General features: G+C 52.4%; 1 protein-coding gene across 3 annotated transcripts in view; it reads right to left on the minus strand.

Annotated features, from left to right (window-relative positions):
• Nucleotides 1-4142: 4142 nt before the first annotated feature.
• The window catches only part of TOM1L2 (target of myb1 like 2 membrane trafficking protein), a 56700-nt gene continuing 48212 nt past the window's right edge, over nt 4143-12630 (minus strand). For 2 of the 3 annotated variants that reach the window (XM_066197660.1, XM_066197659.1), the window contains 3 exons: nt 12570-12629; nt 10021-10057; nt 4143-9489 (listed from right to left, as the gene is read on the minus strand). In XM_066197660.1, the coding sequence (XP_066053757.1) occupies nt 9341-9489; nt 10021-10057; nt 12570-12629 (246 nt within the window). In that variant the 3' untranslated portion in view covers nt 4143-9340. The remainder of the gene's footprint in view (nt 9490-10020; nt 10058-12569; nt 12630) is intronic. The other variant, XM_066197661.1, reaches the window with a different exon arrangement.

Below are 12630 nucleotides of genomic sequence, written 5' to 3' on the forward strand. Positions count from 1 at the left end.
CCGTGCCCGGAGCTGCCACCGGGTGGGGAGGGCGGGGGGGATGGATGGAGGCGGGTCCGCCGCCGCGTCCCGCCCCGCGCCGCCTCCCCGCGCCGCCCCGCCGCACCGGGACCCCCGGCGGACCGAGCGGGGACCCTCCGGGGCACCGGGCCAGGATCCTCGGGGACACCGGGCCGGGACCCCGCGACAACGGGCAGGGATTCCAGGGCACTGGATAGGGAATTGGTGCACCAGGAACTGAGCAGGGAGAAGCGCAATCCCTGAGCAGGACACCGTCCTCAGGGGATGTCACCGACCCCTGGGGATGTCACCAAGCCCTGAGGATGTCACCGACCCCTGGGGATGTCACTGACCCCAGGGGATGGGCACCGAGCCCTGGGAACACAGCCCGGGAAAAGTCATCGATCCCTGGGGACGTCATTCACTCCTGGGGACAGGAACCCAGCTCTGGGGACAAGCACCAAATCCCTGGGCTGGGCTTTAAACACCGGGGCTGTTTACACCCCAGGCATGCAGGGAGCAGGTGGGAGGGCCGGTGTGGGCAGGTGGTGACCGTGGCTGCAGAAGCCTCTGCAGCTCGTGGAGGCCACGTGCCAGGGTGAGGTTGGGCCACTGAACTGGGCTTCTCAAGGGCCCTGAGCCTTCCCTGTCCCAGCTCCAGGGTTCAGAGCATGTCCCACCTGTGCTTCCCACCCATGGCATGGCCCAGGGCAGGAGAAGCTCTCACCCCCCTGGGTTAGGGACTCACCAGTGCTGCCCTGTGAGCCTCAGCTGAGCCCATGCACCCTTCTGGGGTTGCAGGATCCTGGTTGCGGGATCCAGGAAAAATGCTGGTGCCATTGGGATCAGTGCTGTGGCTGCTGCCCAGGTCTCAACGTGGGAGTCTTGTGCCAGGAAAATGCCATGCCCTGTGCTCTGCAGAGCTCCATGGTCCATCCTGCTGCTGGGATTCATTTTAGGACAAGAAAATTGCTGCAACATCAGCTCTCTGGAAGTTTGCCCTCTCCTGTGCCACCAAGCACAATCTGGGAATTCATTAAACCTGTCTGCACCTTAGAAACTTCCCTTCAGCCTCACTGGCTCCCACATGGTGGTACAGCAGCCACCCCTCTGCAATACAGGCATCCCCTGTGTGGCACGGAGCACCCCAGGGCTCACTGGGCACCACACAGAGCTGGGCAGCAGAGCTGGGGGTGCACAGCCCTGCTTGTCCTCTCTGCACTCTCACCCCACTCCAGCTTGGTCAATCTGGGGAAATTGCCCTGTGCCCGAGCTGGGGACAAGCCCAGGGAATCCTGGCTCAGCTCTGTGCCAGCAGCTGGGACAGCGTCACCCACACATCAGCGGCATCAACCTCTTGGACATCCCTCACCCACAGCAAACATCACTGAGGGGACAAGGATCACATGGCCGGGACATCCATGACCTGCCAGGGGACATGCAGGGAACCTTGTGCTTTCCCCCCTTTTTTTTTATTGGGGTCACTGGGGAGAAGCCAGGCTCCGTGGTGGGGGCGTTTGCCTTTCCTTGGTGTAGTCCATGTGCTGTGGGAGGAGAGGGCAGGTTTCCAGGGCTGGGGAGACGGATGTGCCGTGCCCCCCATGGATTTAGAGCAACCTTGTGCAAGCATGGGGGTCACAGACCTTTAAAAACGCATGCAAGATCCGGGGCACAGCCTTCCCTGAGGGATGTACAGGGACAAAACCACACAAACACAGAAGGGGAAAATCACACATAAACATGGAAGGGGGAAACAACACACGTAAACACCGCTTATTTTTTGCACAAGCTGGATTTGGCCAGGTCCCTTCCCCCATCCCGATCCTGAGGGTCCGAGGACGCCGGGAGCCCACACGATGTGATGCTGTCCCTGCTCGGGGGTCGGGAGGACACCCCAGCAAACAGCAGCATCCTCCAGGCACTGGGGAAGGACGGAGCAGCGCGGCGGCTCCGTGGGCCGGCTTTGCGGGCGATGGATTCCACGCGGGGTGGGGCTCCCGGGGGTGCGCTGGGTTGCGGAGTAGGGAAAACCCCGCCCGTAGGACCAGGGCCACGCAGCCAATAAGCGCGGCTTCCCTGAGTGGAGTGATTCTACATCACGGCTCAGGGCCCGCGATTACATCATGTCAGTCCTGCGGGGATGGCGGACCGGCCACGTGGTCGCTCCGGAGTCTCTGAGACGTTTTCCTGAGCGCAGGCTGGGGAGGAAACCGCAGGATGAGACAGAAAACAAACCGGCCCCGGGATGGTTGGGCTCTGGCCACCGAGCCGGCCGGGCAGGCTGGTGCGGCTCCGCGGGGCTCAGGCTGTGGAGCATCTCCCCGAGCGGCACCGGCGGCAGCCGCAGCTCCGGGATGTGCTGTGCCTGAACGCGGCAGCCCCAGAACGGAGCATCCCCCGTCCTGCTGCCCCCTCGCTCAGCCAGCTGGGCTCTCCCAGAGAGAGCCCCCGGGTGTTTCCCACCTGCCAGCACACCTTAGCCCTGCGCTGGCAGCAGCGTGCCTTGCTCCATTCCCAGCCTCTGGCACCCTGCCTTCCCCCGGGGTTGTTTTGCTCTGGCAGAGCGCGGCGTTAATCATTAATTTGTGTCGCAAACAGATTCAAAAGCCTCTCCTCTCCTTTACTGTAACTCGGCTTTGCCAACTGCCCCTTCCTGAGCCACAGCTTGGGGATGCACAGCCAGGTTTGGTGGCACTCCAGTGCAGCCCCTGCTCTGGGTTTATTTACCCTGGGGTGAAATGGGGAAAGGTAAATGCCCCTGTGGTCATTTCCTATTTGCACTGGCACGCAAACGTGCTGCCCAATGCCAGAAAGCAGTGACACTCAGCTCACCCGAGGCTCTGCCCATATGGGGCTCGGTGCCGCGCTCTGTGCCCGGGCTTGGCAGCCCACGGTGGAGGGCCGTGATGTGTGGAAGCCCCCAGCCCATGTTGGGAGTTTGCATAGTCACTGTGGGAGCAGGCTGGGAGAAGAGAATCCCATCAGGGTTCACAGACCTGGGGAAGCCATGCTCAGTTTGGGGAGATGGATCACCAGCGGCTAGAGGGGCACACATGGGAAAAGCAGAAGTCCCCATGTGCTTGACCTGCTCTTACACTCTTCCCTTTTCACCCACTATGGCCCCTGACAGAATTTGGGATTAGAGGGATCTTTCCCTCACAAGTGAAACTGTGAGGCTGCAGAGGACAATGTGGTGAAGCCCCTGGAAGCAGCAGCCCCCTGCTCCAGCAGCCCCTCACTCCCACATCCCCCACAGTCCCTGCTCCCAAATCCCCCACTCCCACAGCTCCTCCTGCACAGCACTGGACATTTCTGACCCGGAGCTTTCTGTGTGATTTTGCCCTGTCAGGGCAGTAGCAGCTCCACACCTTTCCCAATAGATCCAGGCCAGGAGCCTCCCTGAATGTATCCGACATCAAGCCAGGCACATGATCAGTGCAGGATAAACAAGCAGGGGCAGGGCTGTTTAATGCTAATATGTGGCTACAGGGAGGGGAAACCCATCTTTCCAGCTATTCCACATCCCCCTTCCCCAGATTTAAACAACCAGGATGGCTCTCCACGTGCAGAACAGAGGGCACCATTCTGCCAAACTGGTTCAGTTTGGGCCAATGCCACTTCTCCTAAGCTGGTGCTCTTCCTTCTCTGTCCATCATAATGGAGATTTTAGAACTAATTCCTGGCTGATGAGTCAGGAAATTGGCCCTTGGGTGGGCTAGGAACATCACCCACCACTTTCTAGGTGACCCACAGTTGCCCTCCAAGGACTATCAGTTAAGCCCTGCCACGTGGGCAGGTGTCCCACCAAGCACCCAGGCTGTTACCTGTGCATCTGCCTGATGCCACCCTCAAAAGATGTGCCAGAATTTAGTGGGACACTAATTTAGCACCACTGGAAACACAGCCCTGAGGACAGCATGAGCCATACAAAGACAAAAAGAGCAACTGCTGGTGACAAGCCTTCTCCCAGTGGGAATATCCAGGTTCTGTCTCCTGGAGGAGACCAAGGACTCCCAGTTTTGATGTCTGGTGGGTACCCAAGGGCTGCACATGTCCCCTGTGCCCACTCATTCCCTGTGCTCAGGCCAGGCAGTGGAGCCAAGAGAGTCCTCAGCTGAGAGACAGACAATAGCACCCTCAGCTCACACTAATAGTGTATTTATTGGAATATCTCACATGCAGGAACCAAGGAGATGATTTCTGGAGCAAGTTAAACAATGGCAGATTAATACAGTTGTCTCGTCCTTAACGGAAACACTTTCTACTTGAATACAGCAATGTTTTAGTGTTGGGTTTCTCTGCTTTTTGTGTATTTTGTTTCTCTTTACATAGTCGATCTCTTTAAACAGTTATGCCCCCTTTCTCCCCCTACCCCATTCCCAAACAAAAAAAATATCCAGTATCTTCAGTAAATAAATATTATCCACTTTTATCTGGAAAGCCTACAGCTGTAATATACAGAGAAGCTATTACACAGGTTACGTTTGTAGGGTTAACAACAGCTCATAGGAACATGTAGGGAATGAGGAGCTCGTACTCATAAAAACACGGAGCAGGGTGGGAATTTTGGAGTAGTGGGTTTGCCATGGGCTAAAGAGAATCAGCACCAGAGCTCGGTGCTGCTCAAGGCCAGCTGGCTCTTGGTGATACAACAGCCTCACCTCTCTCCAGGTGAGGAGGAGATGTGAGGAACCTGGGGCTGGAGCAGGCAGGCACAGCCTGCTCCCGAGGCTGCGGTTTGGGATGGATGGGTGGAAGGTGCTGTGTGGGCACCTCGTCTCCTTGGCTGGTGGGAGCCCACAGCAGCAGAAGGGTTACCTCCAACACAGCTCTAAATCCACTCACTGCTTCACTATTTCCATAAAAATAACTGTTCTGAGCTGTTTTTTTCCAGGGGAGGCTCCACAAGGCTTGTGGTCAGCCCTGAGGAGGTAAACAATGACGGAGCTGGACAGGGATGGACGGGGATGAAGATAGCACAAGCAGTTCCCACTCCAGGGCTCCCAGCAGCCACAGGAGATTCAACAACTCCCCGGATGAAACAGAGTGTTGGAAATCCATCTTGTTTGCTCTCCTGGGTTGCACATCCTGTCCCTGTAGGTGACATCAGGAGAGCAGGGAATAGAGCAGCAGGGACAGGCTGTGCTGGCCGGGAGCTCCCGCATGGAGGGACCATCACCCCTGCCCTGGACCTGAAACAGTGGCCTGGATCTGTTCTTCCACCACTGGAGGGAAACATCCCGCCACCACAGCCTGCTCCCAGTCCTCCATTTCAAAGTGGAAACAGTCAATGTATCCCATCAAAAAATGCTGAATGAAGTCAAACACAATAGAAATCCTCACTAAAAAAATCCTTCAGCTTTGAGGTGCAAGACCAGCCCTGGGGATGACAGAGCTGGTTTGATCAGCACATCCCAGAGATGGAGGCTGTGTTAATCAGAAGGGAAAAGGTATGTTGGAGGCTACGTGAGGGTCCCAGTATGGACCAGTCTCAGCATTTATGCTGTTCCCTTTAAGAGACACCGTGCTACGTTTTTATGAGCAGTTCTCCTATGAGCCTTACCTACACCCTAAACACCCTAAATGTCTGTACAGCACATTGTTATCTATTACATCTGCTGAAGATGCAGCTGAAATCTACACAGAACAATTAAAAAAAAAAACGAAACCCCAAAGGATATATTTAAATAGAAACCATTGATTCCTTACATCTCAGCACATGAAGAGTTAACAGAAGAGGTTAAAAAACACACTGGAAAGAAAATATATAGACAAAAATAAATATTTTAACCTAGAATAGGGCGCGATTAGAACTTACAAAGGACCCCGAGAATAATTTAGTGTCATTGAGTGTCAAGCTGTGATTCCTAATATGCCTAGAAAGCACTGGGATGTTATTTTTTATGGAAAGTGGATCAGGCTGCAGCTCCATCCCTGTTCTCGCAAGCGTAGGAGCCACTCGAGTCCTCTGCCCACTTGCACAGAGGAAGCACTTAAGAGTGAAAGCGGAGGAAGGATAAATGGAGAAGTTGGTCTCCTGAAGTGGAAAACCCCTTCCCTTTCCCTCAAACAGTTCCCACCGCTCCGGTTTTCAGCAGACCACAAGAGGACAGGGAAGATGAGAGATCCTGATACAGGACATTTGGGAGGCTCTAGCGTAGCTCTTGTATTTGTTAAAGAAGGTTTGCACTAAATCATCTCTTCTGCCACACTCTGTTCCCTTTGGTCCTTCCAGCCCTGAGAGACAAGTGTGGTGGATTTGGGCTCCAGATCCATCCCAGGTCTTTCTAAAAGTACATTTCCTCCCAAGGAAGGCATCTCCTGGGAGCTGCCCTACTTCCAGCAAAGCCACCACTCTTGCTGGTGGCACCTGCCACTCCCTGCAGGCAGTGCCACAGCTTTCCAGAGGATAATGTGGAGTGTCAGCAGGGACCACAGGTTGCCTGGGGCTGCACACACCAAAAAGAGCCCCCTGAGCTCTGCCAACACATGCTCTGTATTTTCCCCCCAGTCCCAGCCTTCTCATTCCACCTCTTTTCCTCCCAGCTGGAGAGAGCAATCACCAACAGCTCTGCAGAATCTTCCAGAAAGGGACCAGATTCTCCCTAAAACAACACCTTGGAGGTCCCAGGATGGGTTTAGTGTGACAGAAAAAAGCATTAAAAGCACATTCCCCCAGCACCTCTTGGCTGAGGGGTGGGGGATGAAGGGCCAGCACAGCTGCAGCAGTGGGACGCTGCGGGGGCTTGGTGACAGTGACATCTGTGCCACTCTGCACCATCTGACAGTGCCCCCATGCCTGAGCAATGCGATTATCTCCTCTGGCTTGGCAGGGAAGCTGGATTAACGTGCTTAGAATCACCTGATGTGGCCATTTACAGGGTCAATGTGTTTCAAGGATTTAGAAGAGAAAATACACACTTAAAACACCCACGGAGCTTTCTGCAATGACAGGAATATCAGCAATTCATTCTGTGCTGGCGAGACTGCTCAGGCGATCACCAGACGCCGTCCGAAATCAAATCAGCGTTGCCACAGAAGTTTCCTCAGGTTTCTGGGAGCTGGCGGCCACATCTGACGTGTTGCAGCAAGCTGGCAGTGCCAATCCCTGAGCATTGGGCTCACCTTGTATTGAGCAGTGAGGGGTGTGCAATGCAGCCAAAGCAGACTGTTCCATTAGCAACGGAGAAGATGGAATGGGAGAAAGCCTCTGCAGACCCACACAGAAGGGCTTCAACTGGAGAGAGGGCCAGCAAGTGGGGAGAAAAGCTTGATCCCCAAGTTATCTCCATCCTTAAACTGGTTTCCCTGTCCATTTGTAAGCTGTGCTACACAGAGCAGCGATGAGGTGTCACGTCAGCGCAGAGGGGCGGCAGGACAGCCCTGCCTGGGCCCAGCTACATATGGAGAGATCCTGGAAGAGGCTACAGGCAGGGTAGGAGAGAAGAGATGATGAGCAGGGAGAGCACAGAGTGAAACTTGACCTGGGACAGCCTGGAAATCCTGCACCAAAGTTTCCCTTCAAAGATTAATGTGTCCGCTGCCAAAGTCCATCAGCACTGCAATCAGGCATTTGGTAGCAGGCTTTGTGTGTCAAAATGTCCCAAAGGGGCTGGTCCTCAGAGAGTATGGTATGGGCTGATAAAATGCTATGCTCAGATAAAAGCTTCTATCACTTGGCCTAGAACAACTTTCAAGAGAGCTTGACACACATCAGCATCCTGGGAAGCTCAGACATGTCAGGTCAGAAGGAGGTTGCCTAAGCCAAGGAACACCCTGAGGAAGAAGGGCTGGAGTCTGCTGCCTGCACGGGTGTTTAGCTGATAAAGTGCCTCCCTGTCAGGATGGGAGATTCTCCTGCCATGCACTGCTCAGCTCTCTCTTTGATCCTGCTATCCTGTGCCACTGGCTTCCTCCCAAGGAACACGCTGGGGGATGCGGCGATGGCTGGAGCTGCCTGCTCCAGCTCTGCCTGTCAGCCCAGCAAGGCAGGCACACATGCTGGAATCCCTTCTGGCAGCCCCAGAGGAGCAGGAATCCTGGCCATGCCTCTGGCAAGCAAGGGAATATGCTTGTTTGCACAGAGACTGCAGCCCTGTAGGAGCCGGGAGTTAATGAAGGGCAGAGGGATCAAAGGACATTCCAAAAATTACAAATAGCACAGTCACAATCGTTTCAACACTTTCTCAGGCCTAAAACTGGAAGGAAATGAGGAGTTTCACCTCCAGCACAGGCTGGCACGGCTAATCCCTCCATGGTAACCATCTCCCTCAGTGTTCCACACAAAGCTCTGAGGTTTGCCTCTTTTCCTCATCCCTACCCCCAAGAACCGGCATGTCTATCCTACCAGGCATGGCAGGGAATCCAGGAAGCTCAGTTCACACCCAATCCATGAGCAAGTCCCATCCATCTGCATGGATGTTTATACCAAATGCAGAGCTAGCTCTACAGTCATCAAAGGAGTTTAAGGTAAGGAGAAAATAACCAAGCTATTTTAAAAGGCAAACACGCCAGGAAAATTCCTGTGTGAGAACGGTCTCCCAAAGAGCAAGGTGCTTCCTGTGCCATCGTTACAGCAACCATTTAGCCCAGCATTTTCCATTCTTATCAACTGCCAGAGCTACTGGACATGGCCAACAGACTGCTTCAAATTAGAGCAAGCCCAGATAAAACACAAGGCAAAAAATACCCTGTGAGATTTAGAAATGAAACACCACAGAAAATGGGGAAAAGCGACCACCATATGGTACCAGGAGATGTGTGAGTGGGAGAGTAAAGGATTTTAACTTGTGAAGCACATGTTGAAAGGGGAACAGTTGTTCCTTGCTGTCGAATCCAACACGAAAGCCAATACATTAACATTTTATCTAAAAATAAAGACACACTCCCCCTGAACATTCCAGCTCAGTCAATTACATGCTGATTGACAGAGCCGTCTACTTGGCAGGACCTGCCTACAGAAGAGGATGATCCCTACATAAATTGAAGGGCAAGGCTGCTCTCTCCCCCCTGGGCTTTTGTTTCAGCCCAGTGTGACGTACTCGTGCATTCTGAAGGGGTTTTCAGCATCAAGAGCTGGTTTTGTGCAGCTGGGACAGGAAGGAGGGGATTAAGCGAGTGCTGGAGAATCGTGGTCTGGCAGGAATAGTGTTGGATTTAAATAGAAAGAGTCAGCTTGTGGGGGTGGATCATTTGGGGAGGGAGGGAAGGAGAAGCAAACTATGGAATGGGGGGGAGGACGGGAGTCGTTGTTAGCCAAGGACTGTGGGAGGACAAAGTGGCCGTGCGGCGACACTCGCCGGCGGAGCACAGGGGCGGGGAGGGCGGCTCCGCGCCACCTTCACAGTGCAAAGAGGGCGTCCTCCGAGCGCTCCTGCTTTTTCCTGCCGGAAGGATTTGTCGGAGGGGTTGGGGCTTCCAGGGGAGGGGATGGCAGATTGGGAACCATCTCCGCCGCTTTGGCTCGCTCTTCTAAAAATTTGTCAAACTCTGCAATGCAAAAACAGAAGGAAGACAAGTAAGAATGGGGGCCGTGGGTTTGGCCCCAGGGACAGAGGTTGGCAGGGGCTGAAATTCCAGGGCCTGGCATCCTGTCGGGCTGTGTTTGCAGGCACAAATACTGGTACAGCCTGACTTCCTCGGGAAAGGGTACAGCCGTCCTTGGAGACACCCGAGCTCAGGCAGCAGCTGGAATCAAACCCGCACTGTGCCACCGGCTGTGACAGAACCAGGGAAACATCATTCCAAAGGGCTGAGCAGCTTGGGGACACATTCCTGCTGGCACAAACACAGAGCACAGCCAAGGAAGATGGCAGGGAAGCATTTACAGCCAGGAGGACTCCCCACACCATAAATATGAACCTTTTGCTGTGAAATGCTCTCCTCCCACCTTTCTGAGCATGGATGCATTTGCTGGGGAACATCAGGCTGGGAGAAGGCAGCATCTCAGCAAGGATCAAAGCAAATGCCATCTGAGCACTAACCTGAGAATGGCTCATAGCCACGGGCATCTCTGCTTACCTTCACTGGTCACTCCTTCTTCCAGTTCGTTGCCTTTCTGCAATGGGAACAAAAAGGCACGTGAGCAGAGGCAGTGCTTCCCCTTCCCTGTCATCCCCTCCACCTTTAATACAACTGGACAGTTTCCACCACTTGTTTCCACATATTAACCATCAGAGCAGGGCGACCTGGGGAAATCACACGGCTCCCATGTCGGGAGGCCAGTGGGGACTGACATTTCACTGTGCTGCAGAGCAGGAGGACGAGCACTGAGGTGCTTCTGAAGATTGCTGGTGGATAGCTAAGCTTTTCCTGTTGGATCTGAATGTCAGTCCAGTGCTGTTTCCCCTTCAGACAGCAATTCTGGTCCAAATCTGAGCGGTGTGAGTCACACACACACTGCACCAGATGGCATCTTTTCTGTCACACAGTCCTTAAAAAAGTCAGGACTGTGGTTTGCATTGTGTCTTCAAGTAAAATGCACATTTAGCTGACAAAGGACACGTGCAAAATTGTTTGGGGTCAACATTCCTCCTGTGAGAGTTCGTTTTAGGTTTTATACAAAAATATAGCAGCTTTCCTGTGCCCATGCTGTACAAAGACAAGACCAGCGTGAGCTGGATGAAGGATACTGACAGCAGTTAGTGTTTGTCCATCAGAATCAAAGGCTGGGAATGCCACAGGGTCACTGCATTTCCACCAGTTTGTGCGTTATGTGCATTTCAAATAATGATATTAAAAGTCCAGGGACAGGCATCCTTGTCAATCTGTCAGGATGTTTAACATGGGTAAAAATACTGGTTGAAAACCCCATGTTGAAATGGCTTTGCGAAAGTGAAGTATTTGTCTATACTTAGCCTCTCTACCAGGAGTGGGAACATACTGACTGGCCTCACATTACTTAGAGCCTGAGAAGCTCCTGGCTTCTTACTGCACTGAGGTTTTCAAAGGTTCACACAGCAGCCTCTTCACAGGCAGAGCTGCTGTTTGTCCCAGTGTACCCTAAAAAGGGTAAGGAGATAACAATTATCTAACCTAGCCTGCAGCTTCCACAGCTGGGAAGTAGAGAATTGAAATGAGCTGTTAACAAAACAATGAGGAGGGGACTCAGAGTGAAAAACAAAAATCCAGTCCAAATTTTCACAGGGATCTCTCTGCTGCACCCACATAGGGCTGGGATGGGGACCCAGGGACATCCCCAGGCTTGCTCAGGCATTTCCAGGACACTTCTCTGCTTTGTTCCTTTTGAGCAAGTCTGTGCTAGGGACGACAGATGCATAGAGCTATCTCCATATCCCTCCACCAGATCTTCTCTCCCTCTAAATTAATTTAAACAGCAAAGACAAAAGTTTATTGGTTAAGCAGAGTGGACATGCTACATTTACTGTATTTCTTTAACAAAGTGAGGCCAGTTTGTAATTAAATTTGAAAGTGACTCCTGTACCCAGGCCTGACAAGCCTACCTGCAGCTGGAACCCAGTGACATTTCAGAGAGAGACAGTCAAGTCTGCCAAAATCAAACACTGAACCCAGAATCTGTTTAGGCACTTCAGGCACCTCTGGAGAGCTGGAGAATTTTCTTCCCTCCAGTACAACCAGCTCCTCCAGTGCCAGAGCACAGGGCTGACGTGCCAGAGCGTGCCTGCAGCTCTGCTTCCTGCTGAATCCCACAGCTCCCAGCTGGGAGCTGAGCAGGCAGCAGCGAGGGGCTGGGAGAGACCCAAGGGAATTGAGAATTTTCTGCCTGAAGCTGGAAGAATGGAAGGAGATGATCCTTGGGGATATGGTAACTGCAAGTTCAGTTCACTAAAACCACGCTTAAAAGAACAGTGTGAACACAACCCACCACCTGCCCCCCAAAATGCACTTGGTTGATTTGAGTCATATGGTTACACTGAAAAAAACCAAAACAGAGTAAATGTGTACTAGTTGTATCCTGCTTAAACCAAAAGTGTGTTGGGACAGCAAAACAAACTCCAGGGTGAAGGCAGAGCTACTTTTAGTTCTGCCTTCTGTTTGTTTGTTTAATAATTACCAGACAATAATGATTTAGGAGAAAGTTATAAACATTGAAGAGAGACTGTTATAAATTTTTATTGTTACTATTATGAAACATGTCATGATTGCCTGCCAGTTTAACAAAGACATCTTGATTTGAAAGGAATCTAAGCCCTGATCCAGCATCTCTTAAAAGCATGCCTCAACATAAGCATGAACTTAGATCCTGTCTAAATAATGCAGCTTTGAACATGAACTTTAAAGTCTGATGCAGAAAAATTCAGCCCATATTTAATGCTTTCCTATTTGAGGATCAGAATCTCATGTTTTCTGGAACACATGCTATTCCGTGATCTTCACATGGAGAAGGGAAAATAAAACAGCTCAGAAAAAAGTGTTTTGATTGAATTGCTGAACACAACCCTGACTTCTGCTTAGATATCCCCTTCAAAGGGAACCAAACTCTCTGCTTGGGAAGCTTCACTGCTTCCCGCTATGAGAAGTACCAGGAACTCAGCAATGCATTGAAAGTTACCCATGCAAGTGAAAAATGAAAATATAAAGAGTCTCACCAAGTCGGTACTGAGCCACTCCTCAATGTCATCCATGACAGAGGACTGTGCAACAGGGATC

This window comes from Chamaea fasciata, unplaced genomic scaffold (assembly GCF_029207755.1).
Source record: "Chamaea fasciata isolate MVZ Bird 193981 ecotype frontalis unplaced genomic scaffold, bChaFas1.0.hap1 SCAF_16, whole genome shotgun sequence".
NCBI lineage: Eukaryota > Metazoa > Chordata > Aves > Passeriformes > Sylviidae > Chamaea > Chamaea fasciata.